The 20,879-nt window shown below is 39.9% G+C and overlaps 1 protein-coding gene across 1 annotated transcript in view; it reads left to right on the forward strand.

Moving 5' to 3' along the window:
* The first annotated feature begins 4,823 nt into the window (after positions 1-4,823).
* The window catches only part of Mfe2 (peroxisomal Multifunctional enzyme type 2), a 741,845-nt gene continuing 725,789 nt past the window's right edge, over positions 4,824-20,879 (forward strand). The window contains exon 1 of the mRNA XM_090372984.1: positions 4,824-5,086. Coding sequence (XP_090229110.1) covers positions 5,026-5,086 — 61 coding nt within the window. The 5' untranslated portion in view covers positions 4,824-5,025. The remainder of the gene's footprint in view (positions 5,087-20,879) is intronic.

Here is a 20,879-nt window from a genome sequence, read left to right on the forward strand (position 1 = left end):
ATATCATTGACAAGACACCATGAGCTACTCTTGCAGCTCGTCTGCACAGCTCAGAGAACTTCATATCTGCCTGCACAATTACCCCCAGGTCCTTTTCATTCTCTACCACTGTCAGCGTAGTACCACAGAGTTGATACGTTGATCTGGGGTTACTGTTTCCCATATGTAGTACTTTACATTTGTCAATGTTAAACTTCATTTGCCACCTCTCAGCCCATCTGCTCAACCTTTCCAGATCCTGTTGCAGCAGCATAGTATCAGTAGTGTCCTTAACAACCCTGCCAACCTTGGTATCGTCTGCAAACTTGGACATTAAGCCTGATACACCATCATCAATATCATTTATAAATACAGAAAACAACAATGGACCCAACACTGAACCCTGAGGAACTCCTCTAATAACATTAGTCCACGTTGAGCAGTGTCCATTGATTACCACTCTCTGCCTTCTGCCACTCAACCATCCCTTTATCCATAGCAGCAATTTGCCTCCAATGCCACACTCCTCCAATTTGTGCAGCAGTCTTCCATGCGCAACAGTATCAAAAGCCTTTCTAAGATCCAAATATATAATATCAAAGTTATTCCCTGCATCCAGTTCTTTTGTGACTACACCATAGTATCCAATCAAGTTGGTCAGACAAGACCTGCCCTTAACAAAACCATGCTGTGTCTGAGCTATAACTGAATTCTTGTCCAGATGATCCTGCAGTGCTTCTTTAACCAGTGCCTCCATTAATTTTCCTGGAACCGAAGTTAAACTAACAGGTCTATGATTACTTGTGTCAGCCTTTGATCCTCCTTTGTGAATTGGGGTTACATTTGCACATCTCCAGTCCATGGGTACCTCCCCTGAGTCCAAAGAAGCTCTCATAATTATGGCTAGGGGTTTGCTTGCTTCCTTTGCTGCCTCCTTTAATATAACTGGATAGATCCCATCCACCCCTGGTGCCTTTTTTATGTTTATCCTCAGCAATTTCTCCTCCACTTTCCTCTCAGTTATTAGAAAATAATCTAGCTCACTGCCAATGTTTACTTCACCTACGACATTCCCCTTCCTGAATAACTCCTCATGTGTGAATGTAGATGCAAAATACTCATTTAGATTGTTAGCCACCTGAGCAGGATCCTCAACTGTTGAACCATCAACATCCAGTGGACCAATCTGATTCATCCCTTTCCTTCTTGAGTTTAAATAGGTAAAGAACTCTTTTCTGTTTTTCTTTGCGTCCTTTGCCAAGGATTTCTCATAATCTGCCTTTGCCTGCCTAATCTCCTTTGTGACTTGGTTACAGACCAACTTATATCTATCATAGGCTTCCATGTCACCCATTAATTTGTTTGTATCCCATGCATTTTTCTTCTCTGCCATATGTTGGGATTCTTCCTCTTGCTCAAATTCAAAAACTGAGGGAACATCAATGTAAATTGATTGAAGACAGTTTTCGGCTCTCGAACACCCCACCAGTTCAGGCGATTGGGAAATCAAGGCAAGACTCGTTGAGCAACCACAATCTGTCCTTTATGAAAATCAGATAAATCCTTCCTTTTTCCGATCACTCTGGGCATTTTACTACCTACTGAACCACTGACACCTGCTCTATGGATACGTGGGTCGATTAACTGCGCACCCTCGTACCTAACATGGTCAATGGGTCGCATTCAATTTTGATAGGGGCGGTCATAATTCAGTGATAACACAATGTATAAACGGGTATATGTAAGAAATTACGAGTGGCCCTAATATAATAATTTAAATTGTTGTCAAATTCTACAGCGACAGATGGAAATTTGTTCCAGCAATCAACCAAACGCTGGCTAAAGGCAAACTTCTGCACAACTATCTACAATTCTTTTATCTGAAATTGAATTTATGTCTGCTGAGGCGACTAATCTGGACAATTGGAAGAATCCCATCAGCATTGAGCTTTCTCAAACCGTTCATGGCCTACCTCCATCAGATCACCTTGCAGTTGCCTAGTCTCCAGACTCTGCCATTTGCAGAAACTGAAGCCTTTATTTTTATGAGAACCCCTTTCTTCCCTTCACCAATCTCGTTACCCTTTTCTTTACTTGTTACAGCAATTCTATATGCTTCTTAAAATAAGGCCTCGAGTCCTGTCTGCAATACTCATGGGTGTGGCCTGACCATTGCCTTTTACAATTTAGACTGATGAGAAGAAACATACAATTAACACAGATGATAAGAATTGTGCAATTAACACAGATGATAAGAAATCATAACACAATCGCAAAGGTTTGGACTCAATGTATCACCTATCTGAAGTAAAATGATTAAGGGGCCACAACAAGAAATTCAAACTGATCAACTGCCTGTAAGCAATGAACAACATCCTAACTAGTTTCAAATTTGAGAAGAAATAAGGCCGCTTGAGGAGAAAGGACTTCATGGTTGAGAAGCAAAAACAAATTAAATTGTTATATTAGGGGTCCCCTCTAAATGATTAAATCTACCCATATATTTATTTTGTCTGTATATTTCGTGTGTTCTGTGGTCGATTTACCTGTTTGCTGGACAAAAAACTAGTTTCTAGTGGAAGGAAGCGAACCTTGCTATCGACGGCTGAGACCGAATAACTCAGCCACTGAGTGGAAAAAGCCCACTATAGTTCTTCTCGTCATTGACGGGATTCGAACCCTCGAATTTTCCACACGGTGTAGGGAGGACCGTGGCGATACCACTTTGCTATGCGCGGTGACATGGTATGCAGATATTCGAAAGATACACGGACCAATTCACTATTGATTCCACAATTAGGTAGCAAGCCTCGAAGTAACGCAATCTGTATAGGGTACAGGCTGTAGCCTACATTTACTACTGAAAGGAACTTGACTACATTAGCTGAACAGAGTTCTTTAGTTCCCATTGCTGACAGATGGAGACACTGAAGTTCCATAAATTCAAGGCGACCCTGACGCATGTCCTAGAAACAACTATTTTGTTTTTTGAGTAGGATTTAGGAGCAACAGCAACAAGCAATAAATTGCTCTGTGTATGTTGTCTGTAAATTTATTTTTTCCCGAGGTCGATTTTCTGGTTGCTGGACATAAAACCTGAGTTTCCGGGAGGAAAAAAATGCTACTCTCTCCTGAAATCGACCAACTCAGTCACGTTTTGATAAAGGCCCGTAAAAATTCCTTACGTCACCGCCGCGGATGCAAAGGTAATAGACTAGAACCTGACGTCGAGACTTCGTCGAGGACCAACGTCGAGAACTTCATGCCACGATGGATTCCCAACAGAAGGGTAATCTAATAGTTCGAATCACATAGATTGGCAATAGTTCATTAAATGTATCTATTATAATTATGTATAATTTATAAAGATAACATTTTATCACAGTACATATAACTTAAACTTCATCGGAGATATGGAATTCATAAAACGTAATCGGGAACTTTGTAGGCGACACGAAATATACACTGTGCTGCCACTTTATTAGTTACACCCCTGTTGTGCACACAAATGGTTTACACCACAACTTTGCAAGTCACATGAGTACATTTGTGGATATAAATGTAGTAGAACAATCTTTCTAGTATCAGTTAAGAGTACAAACCGTAGCAGGAATGGGGAAACGGAGTGATCTAACGGACTTTGAATGTGGCATGGTAGTAGTTGCAAGACGTGCTAGGCAAAGCATCTCTGAAACGGCAGTTTTTCTGAACTTTTCACGCACCACAGTTGCTTGGTCTGATGAGTCGAAGTTCCTGGTGCTGTTGTTATTATTCGGTTAACGACACAAGGGCTACTAAGGCCAAATGGTGTCCTGTTCATTGTTAATTTACAAGCATATCGTTAGAGAGGTTAAATTACATGCTTCTGTACAAGCCAATATGTTTTAAATATAATAAAAGTTCTTCAGTATTCGCTTCATTTCCTAAGAAATGTGATGAAGTTCCTGGTGCGCCATGTTGATGGAAGGCTCCGAATTTGGCGAAAACAACATGAATCCTAGGATACTTCATGTCTGACGACTACTGTGCAAGGTGGTGGGGGCAGAGTTATGGTGTGGGAAATGTTTTCTTGGCATATGTTAGGTTCATTGATACCCACAGATTTACGTCTGAATGCCACATCGTACCTAAACATTTCCTGGCCAAGTGCATCCGTTCATGTTGACAGTTTATCTTCAGTCAGATAGATATTTTTAGCAGGATAATGTGCCGGTGCACAAATCCCGAATCAATCACTATGGAATGGTTCTAGGAACATGACAGTGACTTTTCTTTTCTGCAGTGGGCCGCTCAGTCTGCAGATCTCAATCCTATTGAACATCTTTGGGCCTGCAGCAAACACCTGGAAAGGGCTGTTTGCTGCAGGCCTGCACCTTCGTCGAATCTCAAGGAACTGCGTGATACTCATATCTGCATGGTACTACATTCCTGCCCAACGTTTTCAGCATGTTGTTCAATCAATGCCTAGACCAATTCAGGCTGTTTAGAATGCTAAAGGAGGCTCAACACGCTACTAGGTACGTGTACCTAATAAAGTGGCAGCACAGTGCATCTTACTACTTTGTGACTCTACCTACAGTATGTTTATTTTTTTATTTTTTTGATTAATCGGACGATTCCTCCTCTTCCTCCAGACGAAATTTTTTGTGTGTGCCACTGAGTGGCGCCATGGATTTTTAAATTATATAGGAAATTTATATATATATATATATATCCTCGGAACACCAAATATATGTTTTTAAAAGTTTGGGGTTCTGAGACAAAAAAAAAAAAAAAACCGGAAAAGTTTGAAATGTTCTGTACTGTACATCGATTCTTTGGGACATGCGCTATTGTGACGTTGTCACGTGTAGAGATGATAACTTTCATCATTGGAAGTCAGGTGATGCTGAAAGCTTAAGATGGAATTTGGCCAATAGTAGTCAATATGCAAAGTTTTCCTCCCTATTTTTAAGATATGATAGTAGATTCTGAGGGTTGTGTTGTTTTAATTTCTTTTGGTGTAAGAAGCTTTGATAAATATCGCAGCGGCGTTTGAAAGTGAAAATGGGTGGACAGGATGTAAGGTTTGATGGTAGAGTAGCTGTGATTACTGGCGCAGGAGGCGGTATGCAAAAATAATTAATTATGAAAATAATTTCAGAATTCATTTATATTGTTTTCCAATGTATTTACAATGCCCCCCATGAATGCTAACGAAACTGCTCATCCGCTTTATTGAATATACTTACTTGTGCACTGTTTACCAAAAATTGTTTTTGGTGAGCAGTGCTGTGCACGAAGAATGACTGTTTCGCGTTTTTTTCGTGCAAGTACGAAAGAAGTTGTTTTGCTGCTTTAATTCCACGAATTGAAGTAGTAATGGTTAAGTTTTGTCATTATGAAAAATCCAAATTTACTAACCCCCCCCCCCCGTTCAGTTATTAAAAGAAATTTTATTTATTTTTTTCACAACACGGCCTGTGTTATTTTTATATATAGGAAATATTGTAAGCTTTACACACTATACCGGAAATAACAAAAACCGGTTTACTCCACCACTACTTTTCCCATGTGAAGGAAACTTTACTATATACTTCCTTACGGTGGGAATGGAAAGTTTGTTACTGCATTTTGTACCCTGTTTTCCTAATTTTCCGATTACTTATTAGTAGCACAGTGGCAGTGATCGCTTGTATATAGTCAACTCTGCTTCATTCATAGATAAATGTCACCCACAATGTCATCCCCCGACCCACATATACCGAATACTCCAAAATAAAGCTATTTTCCAAGTATAACTTTGTGTGTGTGTGTCGGGGGGGGGGGGGGGGGGGATTTGCCCGTATAAAGATTTAGTTCAATAGTGCAGAATGGGGAAAAATTGAAAATATAGTTCAACAAAATGTTTTAAAAATATCGAGTTTTTGAAATTGAACATTTTCGTTTTAATTCAAAACTTTGCCATTTTGTGGCATTAAGTTTTTATTGCACTTTTACTGCTTATTGTTATCATAACCGCAGTTTTCCATCATTGTAACATCAGCAAATGGAGACAATTTGGAATATCGGCATTGATAAATATTAAAACAAGTTACTTAATGTATGCAGTTGTTAATTCTGTGATTAATAAGAAGTGAAAAGTAAATATATCTTATCAGTTAATTACTAAGATTGACTTTTTAGAACACTCAGTAAAACTAATAGTTTTACATTGTCTGAACTTAGTCATTCATTTTAATTACAACAGTACAACTATATAATATTTATTAATGTTCTACTGTGGTTTTTATTTTTTAATTTCTCTCTATACATAATTGTTTATGTACATGCATCTGTGTTTCAGTCTGTCTCTCTTCACAAGTGACACAACGTTCATGAGTCTTGCCTAACATTGGTGTAAATGCAAGTAAACGTGCTCCTATTTTTTACTCTTACTCACCCTAATACAGCCCATGTATTTACTTGTTGCATGATGACTCCTAGTCGTTGAAATCCCCAGCACCTCCCTTTCCATGGTGCTGCTCATTCCAATAGAAGCAGTGCAAGAATCACTTTCACCTCTGCACATGGCTACTGTTAATCTTTTATTCTGTGAATCCCCCCCCCAAGCTAGCAGTTTTCTGACCCAACTAACGCTGCCTCGATAGCATCAGCAAATATTCTTGCATCCTTTATATTTAAGTGTACCCCATTCCCATAGAAACAATCCCTCCTGTTAACAAGCACAGACCATGTTGAAAACAATTCTACCTCTGAGCCTTGCATAACATCTCCAGGACTAAATTGATTGATAAGGCTCTCATCATATATTCTCTCTCCTATCATGTCTGGGCAGAATTGCAGGCACTTTCAAATTTAACCTTAACTCATGACTGTTTTTCGAATTGACCAGTACTTGCTAAGTAAATCCGTAGATCTAATATTGTCGTTAGTGCCAAGGTGTACATCGCCCTTTGTGCCCGTAAAAGATGATATCTGCTCTTCAATGTCATTGACTTTTGTACTTGGCAGACATACTCTGGTCATATTCCACCCATCCTTTTTGCACAATATATTTCCCATCTCCCTGACAATAGTCACCAACGATAACTAGGCTCCTGTGGCACCCCAGGATTCTTTCTTGAAGATTGCTGCTGTGTTGCCTGATGCACAAGAGTGAGCTCTGGCATTGAGTTGGTAAGCTGAGAGCTTGATGGGCTGTCCATATTAATTTCTTCAAGGGGCATCTACTCGACTCTTCAAACTCTCATAGATGCCCATTATAATGCTGAGGTGGTGCATAATTTCATGACACTCTGCACCTAGCACACACACACACAAAGACATCCTCCTTAGCTAAATAATGTCCTGTTCCAGAAAGGTTTGTACATTTCACAAGTTACTCATTTTTTTAGGCTGTGATGCATTGGAGAATCTCCCCCTTCGGTTCTCCCTGAGCCACAGCACTCCTGCTACTTTGTGCATATTGCTTTGCTGTTCTAGTCTCGGTCATGATTTTCATTTTTAAATAAGGATCACAATGTTAAATTAATTATATTCTTTCTAAAAACAAAAGATATATGCCCAAAAAGTGATCAAAACCTTCAAACTACTTATTTATTACAATTAACATCCTTCTATTCTTCTGCACTACTGGTTACTTGCTACGATATTCACGGTGAAACTCCGATACAATAGCGGTATAAATAGCAAGTCGTAACTTACGAAAACACTAGCTAAATTGAAAAAATAAGTTAACGAATGCTATTAAGCCTATTTAATCTATTTGTAAAACACAGATTTATGTGTTAATTAATCAAAATATAAATCTCTATAATGTGTTTATCCATTTGCAGGGGGCCAAGAGTCAGCTTTCCCACACCTATAGTCTCTTTTCCAGAATACATATGAATGGAGTTTTTCTGGAAAACTGAAGCTAAAAGAATAAATGAGGAAGAAGAAAAGTTGGTTGTTGTTGTTATTTGGTTTTTAGGAGCATTAGCAACTAAGGCCATATTGCTCCGGGGATATGCGATGGTCATTTCCTGACCTTTCCGCATCCTCCGTATTTGGTGGTCACGGGCTCGAACCCCGGTCTGATCAAGAAGCGTGTTACGCACGGCTGCTCCTGCCCACCTGGCTACGGAGGTACCAAGAAAAGTTGGTTCTGTTAGTTCGAAGTTGGACAGTAATAGGATTCTGACTTAGTTGTGACATATGTTTGGATTGGTTTGGGAAGGGAGAGAGAGAGAGACCATTTTAGAGGAACAGTGCCTATGGAGGCATCCATAGAAAAGGCATTCAGCATTAACAGAATTTCTGTGAGATAGTTAGTTTGAGACAGGTCACTAACATTAACTTAACTATCCTCCTCTGAATAGAATATAGAATCCTGAGAGAGAGAAAACCCAGTTTTTTAGATGTAGAGGAAGCAGTATTTGTGATGTGTTTGTGTCAAGACACATTAGAATGGTAATCCCTAATAGAGATATATGATCTTTTCTAGAAATCTGAGTGTCATTGAAGATAACCACAGGAGCAGGAGAAACCTTTATGCAAGATATAAGACAGGACTGAGTTTTATCAACTTAGTTATCCTTGCCCCATTGGAGAATTACCTGGAAATCAGCAATTTAAGGAATTAGTAGCAGATATTCAAGAAGTTGAAGCTGTTTTTGCAGGTCAAGGTTTCTCAAACTGGAAGGTGGAATGCAATGAGCTATTGTCAGCAAAACTATGGATTGGATTTCTAATTAGTGGAAAAAGTCATTAATATACAACACAAAAAGAGTGGGAGAAAGAACTGAACATTGATGAACACCTGCATTAGTGGAGAAGTTAGCAGTCTACCGTCACCTGTAATGAGTAGTCTGAGAGAAAACTGGATACCCAACTACAAGCAACAGTTGGCAAACCACAAGATGGAAGCTTATTTAGGAGACCTTTATGCCAAACACAAAGGCTTTGAAATGTCAAGAGCAAGTGCTTGAGCTTCCCCAAACTTTTCCATTGAATTTGTCCATAGATGGGTAACATAAGCCAATATATCACCGTGGATCGACACTAATTGAATCCATACTGGCAATCATTAATCAGATAGAAGGTTTCTAGATAGATTAAGAGTTGGTGGTTAATAGATTTCTCCATTACTTTACTTTAGAAAGAGTAGAGTGTAATTTAATGGAATGATAATTGGATATAAGCAAATTTTCAAGCTGAAGGAGGGGGGGGGAAACTCAAGTGGAATAAGAAAGAGGATTGATCATAACCGACACTCGAAGGTTATACACATATCTTACTACTTTGTGCTAGTAAGATATGTAACTACTGTGTATTCTACCCTATGACCTGCTGCCGAGGCTAGTAGGGGCCAGACGTGTTCAAAGCCACTAAGTGGATTTTTATTATTTATTGATTTGAAATTATTGTTTTTCTAAAACTTTTGATTTAAATTTAGTAGTATAGCATTATTTTGTGATTTTCTGATTAATTTGGTGTATTTATTCTTTACTCGGCCTTGCAATTGCATAAAAGTATCGGTAAGGGTATCCACATGTTACAAGTCGCAACTCCGCTGAACGAGAAGTTTTTTTTGTAGCCATATTTAGCCGCTTATTGAATATTTTTTACATCAAATTATTTTTTGTAAGTAGCTTATAGACCTAGTAAGGATCGTTAGTTTATTCTGAATTGAGACAGCGAGATTTGAAAGTTAATTAATACTTAAGTGTCCATAGATTACTGTTTGTAACTTCCTGTCTTTGTCATACGATCGTTATATATCAAACCTAGATAGCGTTAGTATAGTATAGGTTATAATATTTTCAGTGATCGGTAAAATCTATTAAACTTGTTGAACTTCGTTGGCATTTAAATTGTACTTTTAATTAAATACATATACTGATTAGATTACAAACGTAACATAATTAATTAATACATAACTGATACGGAAGTTATATAAAGGGAACTCGGAGATAATTAATACTTGACACTAAAAAATATATATATCCCGTTGTGTTGGGAGATAAGTTAGAGTTATAAACTGAAATTGAAATTTTATTTAAATTAAAAGAAATCATGACTCAGACCAGAGCAGCAAAACAAAAGGCTCAAGCTAATGGAAGTGCTGTGGCTCAGAGGAGAACTGAGGGGGGCATTGCCTTCTGAATCACAGCCTTCTAAAATGCACAGCTTGCATGATGTTTGTGGAGCATTCAGGTACGGGACATGATATTGCCATGGGGGATGTCTTTGTGTGTGTGCGTGATGCAAGGAGTGTATCGAAATCAGGCAACAACTCAGCGTTCTTATGGGCCTATATGAGAGCTTGAAGGACAGGGTGGATGCCATTGAAGGAACTAAATTGAGGGGCCATGAAGCTCTCAGCTGCCTACATCAACGCCAGAGCTTGCACTTGGTCGTCGCGCAACACAGTGGCAACCCCCAAGACAGAATGCGCTGGTCCCAAAGGAACTAGTAGTTGTTGGTGACTCTATTGTCAGGGAAACGGGGAACATGCTTTGTAAAAAAGGATAGGTGGAACAGGACCAGGGTATGTCTGCCAGGGCAAAGGTTGATGACGTTGTAGAGCAGATATCATCTTTTAAGGGCACAAAAGGTGATATAGTTGTACACGTTGGCACTAATGATATCAAGAGTAGGAGACCGGGAGAATTGCTTAACAACTACAGGTCACTGTTGAAAAAAAACCGTGAAATAGGGTTGAATTTGAAAGTGTCTGCAATTCTGCCCAGACACGATAGGAGGGAGTAAATGATGAGAGCCTTATCGATCAATTCTGCCCTGGAAAGATTGTGCAAGGCTCAAGGGGTAGAATTTTTTTCAGCCTGGACTGTACTTGTTAACAGGAGAGATTGCTTCTACAGGGATGGGATACACTTAAATAGAAAGGGTGCAAGAATATTTGCTGATGCTATCGAGGCAGTGTTAGGTGGGTCGGAAAACTGCTAGCTTGGGGGAGACAAAGACGAATAGATTAACAGTAGCCACTGGCAGAGGTGAAAGAGATTCTTGCACTGCTTCTATTGGAATGAGCAGAAGCCTGAAAAACAAGATGCAGGATATTTCAGAGACTGCCGGAAGTCATTGCGGTACAAGTAAACACATGGGTTGTGTTAGGGTGGCTAAGAATAGGAACAGATGCGTGTACACCAATGCTATGAGTTTGGTAAATAAATTTGTTGAATTTGAGGTATTGCTCAAAACATCAAAGGCAGATATTGTTGGGATATCAGAGACGTGGTGTCACACAGATATAAGGAATGCGGAACTGGAATTTGGGGAGTACAACGTCTACAGAAAGGATAGACTGGATAGGAAGGGAGGAGGGGTTATGCTATTAGTTAAGAAATAAATAAAATCCAAGGAAGTGAAGCCAGTGGACATCACTGGACAGTGCAGTGTTGAGTCAGTTTGGTGTTACATAAGCATTGGGAGATCAAAATTGAGAGTAGGAGTGTGCTATAGGCCTAATGACTCTGATGAGTATAATAAGAAGCTGTACAGGGAAATAGAGTGGGCCAGTAAATCAGAGTCTTATAATGTGGGATTTTAATTTCCCAGATATTGACTGGAATTTGGGGGCTGGCCACTCACACACTAGCAAGGCTTTTGTGGATTTATTGGATGATTGTTTTCTACATCAGCATGTTCGGGAGGCAACTAGAGGGAGTAATACTCTTTATTTGATTATCAGCAGTGATTCTTCATGCATTAAGAATCTGCAAATAAATGAACCACTAGGTGGCAGTGATCACAGTGTGCCGAAGTGGGATTTACTCAAAGAGGTAACTACCATTAGTGGTAAAGGGAAGGGTTATTGCTTTCGTAAAGGCGACTATGATGGACTGAGACAGTATTTAAATTCTATACAGTGGGACCAACTGATGATGTTACCAACAGCAAATGCAAAATGGGAAGCATTCAAAGAATTTATCTTTGACGCTACTAGGCTTTACATACCAACTAAGAAATATTGTTCAAGGTTTCGGCCTAAATGGATGTCAGATGAACTGATGAGGCATATGGCAGAGAAGAAACATGCATGGGATACATACAAATTAACACGTGACACAGAAGTCTATGATAGATACAAGTTTATCTGTAACCAAGTTACAAAGGAGGTTAGGCAGGCGAAGGCAGATTACGAGAAATCTTTGGCAAGGGATGCAAAGAAAAACAGTAAAGAGTTCTTTACTTATGTAAACTCTAGAAGGGAGGGGATGAATCAGATTGGTCCACTTGATATCGATGGGTCAACTGATCCTGCTCAGGTAGCTAACAAACTAAATGAATATTTTTCATCGACATTCACACATGAGGAGTTATTTAGCGAGGGGAAAGCCAGAGGTGTATTCAACTCTAGCAGTAAGCTAGAGGATCTTGTAATAACTGAGAGTAAAGTGGAGGAGAAATTGTTGAAGATAAACACACGAAAAGCACCCGGGGTGGATGGGATCTATCCAGTTATATTAAAGGAGGCAGCAGAGGAATAAACAAACCCTTAGCCATAATTATGAGAGCTTCCTTGGACTCAGGGGAGGTACCCACAGACTGGAGTTGTGCAAATGTCACCCCAATTCACAAAGGAGGATCAAAGGCTGACACGAGTAATTATAGACCTGTGAGTTTAACTTCTGTTCCAGGAAAATTAATGGAGGCACTAGTTAAAGAAGCACTGCAGGATCATTTAGACAAGACTACAGCTATAGCTCGGACACAGCATGGTTTTGTTAAGGGGAAGTCATGCCTGACCAATTTGATTGGATACTATGATGCAGTCACAAAGGAACTGGATGCAGGGAATAACTTTGATATTATATACTTGGATCTTAGAAAGGCTTTTGATACTGTTGCACATGGAAGACTGCTGCACAAATTGGAGCAGTGCGGCATTGGAGGCAAATTGCTGCTGTGGATAAATGGGTGGCTGAGGGGGAGAAGACAGAGTGGTAATCAATGGACACTGCTCATTGTGGACTAATTTTATTAGTGGAGTCCCTCAGGACTCAGTGTTGGGTCCATTATTGTTTTCTGTATTCATAAATGATATTGATGAGGGTATATCAAGCTTAATGTCGAAGTTTGCAGACGATACAAAGATAGGCAGGGTTCTCAAGGACACTACTTACACTATGCTGCTGCAACAGGATCTGGAAAGGTTGAGCAGATGGGCTGAGAGGTGGCAAATGAAGTTTAACATTGACAAATGTATAGTACTACACATGGGAAACAGCAACCCCAGAGCAACGTATCAACTCTGTGGTACTACACTGACAGTGGTAGAGAATGAAAGGGACCTGGGGGTGGTTGTGCAGGCAGATATGAAATTCTCTGAGTAGTGCAGACGGGCTGCAAGAGTAGCTCATGGTGTATTGTCAATGATATATAGGAATTTTTCTAGCAGGAATAAGGAGGTGATTATTCCCTTGTATAAGGCAATGGTCAGGCCACACCTAGAGTACTGTATACAGGTCTGGAGGCCTCATTTCAAGGAGGATGTAGAGCTGCTGGAACGAGTACAAAGAAGGGCAACAAGATTAGTGAATGGAACAAAGGGGTGCTTTTACGGAGAAAGGCCTAAGTTTTGCAAATTACAGTGTCTGGAGACTAGGCACCAGTGAGGTGATCTGATAGAGGTGTATAAGGCTTTGAATGGTTTGAGCGTGCTCAATGCTGATGGGATTTTTCCTCTCGCTCAGAATAATCACCTGAGAGGGCATAAATTCAAAATGAGGAAAGACAGATGTAGGATAGACGTACGGAAATTTGCCTTTAGCCAGCGGGTGGTTGGTTGGTGGAAGACTTCCATCCCTTGTCGTGGAAGTTGATAGCCTAAATAAGTTTAAGGCTCAGCTGGACAGGTATTTTGAATGAACAGAGGGGTGAAGTGGAAGTGGTTTTTTTTTTTTTTTTTTTTTTGGCTGATGCTGCATAAGCTTGCATCAAATGCCTCTGCTAATGGTAATGCTAAGAAAGTGTACAAAGGTGCACAGATTTTGAAAACAAGTGGATAATACCATCATGACCTGGTGCTTTTTTTGTCATCAAGACTGTTCGAAATTCTTCTGACATCCTTTTGATGGAAGACAACTGCAGGCATTTTTTTTTTTATGTAAACCCCAAACACGAGAGGTATTAGAACCTATAATACCTAGTACCATGCTTGGGTTGGAGGTAGTAGTAGTGATGGCATGTGATGCAAGAAAGAAAGTGTATGAGCTTATGCAGCATCAGCCGGAGGGAAAAAAAAAAAAAATCACACGACCATTCCTTCTAAATGTTTATCCGGTATTCCTCCTTGAATTTATTTAACCTATCAACTTCCACAACGACAGATGGAAATTTCTTCCAGCAATTAATGGCAAATTTCTGCACATCTATTCTACATCTGTCTTTCCTTAATTTGAATTTATGCTCCCTTAGGTTCGTAATCTGAAGAAGTGGAAGAATCCCTTCAGAATTCAGCATGCTCAACCCATTTAAAGCCTTATACACCTCAATCAGATTACCGCGCAGGTGCCTAGTCTCCAGCCATTGCAATTTGCAGAACTTAAGCTCTCTTGGTAAGAGGATCCCTTCATTCCACTCACCAATCATGTTGCCCTTCTCTGTACACACTCAAGCAAATCTATATCCTTCCTAAAATGAGGCCTCCAGACCTTTACATAGTACTCAAGGCAAGGCCAAACCATTGCCTTATACGGAGGGACAATCACCTCCTTTTCCCTGTTAGCAAAATTCCTATATATAAGCTGCCTACCCTGGCAGCCTGTCTGCATTGCTCAGAAAACTTCATATCTGTCTGCACAATTACCCCCAGGTCTTTTTCATTTTCTACCACCTTAAGTGTAGTACCACACAGCTGGTATGTTTCTCTGGGGTTACTTCTACCCATATACAGTACTTCGCATTTTTCAAGGTTAAACTTCAGTTGCCACTTCTCATCCCATCTGCCCAAATTTTCTAGATCCTGTTGAAGTAGCTCGCTGTCATTAACAACCCTCCCAACCTTTGTATCATCTGCAAACTTCGACACTAAGCCTGATATACCTTCATCAATATCATTGATAAATATACAAAACAACAGTGGACCCAACACTGAATCCTGTGGGACTCCACTAATAACATTAGTCCAGAAGAGCAGCAGCCATTGATTACCACCCTCTGTCTTCTCCCACTCAACCTCCTTTTATCCATTGTAGCAACTTACCGTTAATACCGTTCTGCTCCAATTTGTACAGTAGTCTTCCATGCGTAACTGTGTCAAAAGCTTTCCTGAAATCCAAGTATATGATATCAAAATTTTTTTTACATCCAGTTCCTTTGTAACCACATTATAATATCCTATCAAATTTGTCAGACAAGATGTTCCCTTAACAAACTGGTGCTGTGTTTGAATTATTGCTGCCGTCTTGTCTAGATGATCCTGTATTGCATCTTTAACCAGCGACTCCATTATTTTACCTGGAACATTAGTTAAAGAAACTCGTCTGTAATTACTTGTCACCCTTCGATCCCCCTTTGTGAATTGGGGATACATTTGCACATCTTCAGGCCGTGGGGACCTCTCCTGAGTCCAAGGATCCTCTCATAAAATATGGCTAAAGGTTTGCTGACTTCCTTCGCTGCCTCCTGTAATATAACTGGATAGATCTCATCCAACCCAGGTGCCTTTCTTATGTTTAACTTCAAAAATTTCTCCTCAAATTTGCTCTCAGTTATTACAAAATCATTAAGCACCCTGCTACAATTTGATAACATTCTGGCATTTTCAAACCTTAATAACAACTCCTGTGTGAATGTAGATGCAAAATACTCATTGTTTGTTTGCTCTCTGAGCAGGATAATCAACAGTCGAATCATCAATACCAAGTGGACCAATTAGATTCACCCCCTTCGTTTTAGAGTTTATATAAGTAAAGAAATCCTTTCTGTTTTTCTTAGCATACTTTGCCAAAGATTTCTCGTAATCTGCCTTCGCCTGTGTACCCTCTTTGTGACTTGATTACAGACAAGCTTATATCTGCCATAGGCTTCTGTGTCGCCTGATAATTTATATGCATCCCATGCATTTTTCTTCTCTGTCATGAGTCTCATTAGTTAATTTGATAACCATTTAGGCCTAAACCTTGAACGATATTTCTTAATAGGTATGAAACTTTTAGTAGCTTCCATGATTAATTCCTTGAATGCTTCCCACTTACAATTTGCTGTTGGGAACATCATCAGTTGATCCCACTGTACAGAATTTAAAAACCGTCTGAGACCACTGTACAGACCTTCATGGAAGCAAAAACCCTTTCCTTTACCACTGATGGTAATTATATCTTTAAGTAAATCCCACATCAGTACATTGTGATCACTGCCACCTAGTGGTTCCTTTATCTGCAAATTCTTAATACACGAATGATCACTGCACATTACCAGATCAAGGGTATTACCCTCTCTGGTTGTCTCTCAAACATGCTGCAGCAGAAAACAATCGTCCAATAAATCCATAAAAGCCTCACTAGTGTGCGAGTGACCAAATCGCAAGTTCCAATCAATATCTGGGGAGTTAAAATCCCCCATTATAAGGCATAATGATTTACTAGCCCACTCTATTTCTCTGTACAATTGTTCATTGTACTCATTCGAGTCATTAGGCCTATAACATTATTATTTTTGCTTTTGTGCTGATGTCACACCAATCTCAACAGTGCACTGTTCATCTGTATCAACTGGATGCACTTATTTTGATTTTGTTTTTATTAATTAACAGCATAACTCCTCCTCCCTTCCTATCCTGTGTATCCATTCTGTACACATTGCACTCCCTGAATTCCAATTCTTCATTCCTAATATCAGTGTGACACCACGTCTCTGATATCCCACCAATATCTGGCTTTGATGTCTTGACCAACACTTCAAATTCATCAGATTTATTTACTATAACTCTAGTATTGGTATACATGCATGTATAATAAATCCACATGCATGTCCTCAACATTTGATCATCAACAGTTGATGGGTCAACTGTTGATGATCCTGCTCAGGTAGCTAACAAACTAAATGAATATTTTGCATCGATATTCACACATGAGGAGTTATTCAGCGAGGGGAATGCCAGAGATGTATTCAACTCTAGCAGTAAGCTACAGAATCTTGAAATAACTGGGAGTAAAGTGGAGGAGAAACTGTTGAAGATAAACACAAGAAAGGCACACGGGGTGGATGGGATCTATCCAGTTATATTAAAGGAGGCAGCAAAGGAAGTAAGCAAACCCTTAGCCATAATTATGAGAGCTTCCTTGGACTCAAGGGAGGTACCCATAGACTGGAGATGTGCAAATGTGACCCCAGTTCACAAAGGAGGATCAAAGGCTGACACAAGTAATTATAGACCTGTGAGCTTAACTTCTGTTTCAGGAAAGTTAATGGAGACACTGGTTAAAGAAGCACTGCAGGATCATTTAGACAAGACTTCAGTTATAGCTCGGACACAGCATGGTTTTGTTAAGGGGAAGTCTTGCCTGACCAATTTGATTGGATATTATGATGCAGTCACAAAAGAACTGGATGCAGGGAATAGCTTTGATATTATATACTTGGATCTTAGAAAGGCTTTTGATACTGTTGCACATGGAAGACTGCTACACAAATTGGAGCAGTGTGACATTGGAGGCAAATTGCTGCTATGGATAAAGGGGTGGTTGAAGGGGAGAAGACAGAGTGGTAATCAATGGACACTGCCCATTGTGGACTAATGTTATTAGTGGAGTCCCTCAGGGCTCAGTGTTGGGTCCATTATTGTTTTCTGTATTTATAAATGATATTGATGATGGTATATCAAGCTTAATGTCCAAGTTTGCAGACGATACAAAGGTTGGCAGGGTTGTCAAGGACACTACTGACACTATGCTGCTGCAACAGGATCCGGAAAGGTTGAGCAGATGGGCTGAGAGGTGGCAAATGAAGTTTAACATTGACAAATGTAAAGTACTACACATGGGGAAACAGCACCCCAGAGCAACGTATCAACTCTGTGGTACTACACTGACAGTGGTAGAGAATGAAAGGGACCTGGGGGTGATTGTGCAGGCAGATATGAAGTTCTCTGAGCAGTGCAGATGGGCTGCAAAAGTAGCTCATGGTGTATTGTCAATGATATATAGGAATTTTTCTAGCAGGGATAAGGTGGTGATTATTTCCTTATATAAGGGAATGGTCAGGCCACACCTTGAGTACTGTATACAGGTCTGGAGGCATCATTTCAAGAAGGATGTAGAGCTGCTGGAACTAGTACGTAGAAGGGCAACAAGATTAGTGAATGGAACAAAGGGGTGCCCTTAAGAAGATATGCTTAAGTTTTGCAACTTAGTGTCTGTAGACTAGGCACCAGCGAGGTGATCTGATAGAGGTGTATAAAGCCTTGAATGGTTTGAGCATGCTCAATGCTGATGGGATTCTTCCTCTAGCTCAGAATAATCACCTGAGAGGGTATAAATTGAAATTGAGGAAAGACAGATGTAGGATAGACGTGCAGAAATTTGCTTTTAGCCAGCGGGTGGTTGGTTGGTGGAACAGACTTCCATCCCTTGTAGTGGAGATTGATAGCCTAAATAAGTTTAAGGCTCAGCTGGACAGGTATTTTGAACGAACAGAGGGGTGAAGTGGAAGTGGGTTTTTTTTTTTTTTTTTGGCTGATGCTGCATAAGCTTGCTTTCTTGCATCAAATGCCTCTACTAATGCTATTCTTAGTTACCCTAACACATCCCATATTCTCACCTGTTGCATGCTGACTGCCATCAGTCCCTGAAACCCCTAGCACTCCTCACTCGAGGCCGCTGCTTATTTTAATAGAATTAGTGCAAGATTCACCTTGACCTCCGCCTGCAGCTTCTTTTAACCTTTTAGTCTGTGAACCCCCCCCAAGCTAGCAATTTTCTGACCCACCTAACACTGCCTCGATAGCATCAGCAAATATTCTTGCAACCTTTCTATTTAAGTGTATCCCATCCCTGTAGAAGCAGTCTCTCCTGTTAACAAGCACAGACCACGCTGAAAAAAAAATTCTACCCCTTGAGCCTTGCATATTCCCTTCAGGGCCGAATTGATTGACGAGGTTCTCGTCATGTACTCCCTCCTATCGTGTCTGGGCAGAATTGTAGACACTTTCAAATTTAACCCTTACTCATGACTTTTTTGCAACATGGACTTGTACTTGTTAAGTAAATCTGCAGATCTCCTACTCTTAATGTCATTGGTGCCAACGTGTACAACAATATCACCTTTTGTTCCCTTAAAAGACGATATATGCTTTATAATGTCATCAACTTTTGCCATTGGCAAGATAGATGGTCCTATTCCATCTATCTTTTTACACAATATTCTCTCTCTCTCTCTCTCTCTCTCTCTGACAATAGAGGCACCAACAATAACTAACTCCTGTGGGACCAGTGCATTCTGCCTTGGAGATTGCGGCTGTGTTGCCTGATGCCGAGGAGTGAGCTCTGGTATTGAGTTGGACAGCTGAGAGCTTGGCAGGTCCATCATTAATTTCTTTGAGGGCTTCCCCTACACCTCACGCTCTCATAGACACCCATTAGAATGCTGAGTTGATGCCTAATTTCTAGACACTCTCTGCACCTGGCACACACAAAGACATCCTCCTTGCCTAGATCATGTTCTGTTCCAGAGAGTTCGGAAAAAATTTCACAAGTTGCACATTTTTTTTAGGCTGTCATGCATTGGAGAATCGTCCCCCTCAGTACTCTCCGAAGTCACAGCATTCCTGTCCCTTTGTGCCCATTGCTTTGCTGTTCTACTCTGGTGCATGATATTTAAAATTAATAAGATCAATAAATTTAATTAATTGTCAATAATACACTATCTAATAGAATCCTAAATGCAGTGATGCATATTATGCTATATAATTTTACGTTAGAGTTACCTAGCTACCACAATTAAAAATTCAAATTCCGTATCACTCAGTTTGAGGAGACGAAAGAAGGTATTTGTTGACATTGGACTTGAACTTCTGTAGACTGTAATTTTAGGAAATACGTATGAAGGAAGGTTGTTCCAGAAAACGGCAGTTGAATGAATAAACGAGGAAGATGAAAAGTTGTTTCTGTGAGTTTGAAGTTGGACAGTAAATGGATGTTGGCTAGTGGTGGCATGTGTTCGGACTGTTTTGAAATGAGAGCGGGAATTATAGAAGCTAATTCAGAAGAACAGTGCTCATGGAAATATCTGTAGAAGAGGCATGCAGCAGAAACAGTACGTCTATGAGAAAGCAAGTGGAGAGACTCTGTTAGAGATGAATCATTAATTAACCTAAACTGCCCTCTTCTGAATGGAATCAAGAAGCCCGAGAGAGGTTTTGGGGACACCACCCCAGATGTGGTAACAATATTCCATGGTAGGATGGATTTGCGATTTGTAAAGAGTGAACAGCTGTTTGGAAGAAAAGTAATGCTGAGAGTGAAAACAAAGTGTGTTTTTTTTTTTTTTTTTTTTTAGATGCAGAGGAAGCAATATTTGTAATATGCTTGTGCCAAGAGAGATTAGAAGTTAGGATAATCCCCAAAAGAGATATATCATTTTGCCTAGAAATCTGAGTGTCATCAAAGATAAGCATAGGAGCAAAATCCTTTTTGCGAGATATAAGACAAGACTGAGTTTTAGAAGCATTGAAATCAACTAAGTTGGCTTTGCCTCACTGGAGAATTACCTGGAGATCAGCATTTAAGGAATTAGATTTTTGAGAAGTTGAAGCTGATAGAGCAGGACAAGGTTTCTCAAAATCTCAATCAAGGTTTCTCAATCATTGGCAAAACTATGGATAGGATTTCCAGTCAATAGAAGAAGGAAAAAAAAAAAACACCAGTGGAATAAGAAAGTGTACAAAGGTGACAAAACAGGAGCACAGGTTT

This window comes from Mastigoproctus giganteus, chromosome 4 (assembly GCF_048544385.1).
Source record: "Mastigoproctus giganteus isolate SK-2022 chromosome 4, ASM4854438v1, whole genome shotgun sequence".
Lineage (NCBI taxonomy): Eukaryota > Metazoa > Arthropoda > Arachnida > Uropygi > Thelyphonidae > Mastigoproctus > Mastigoproctus giganteus.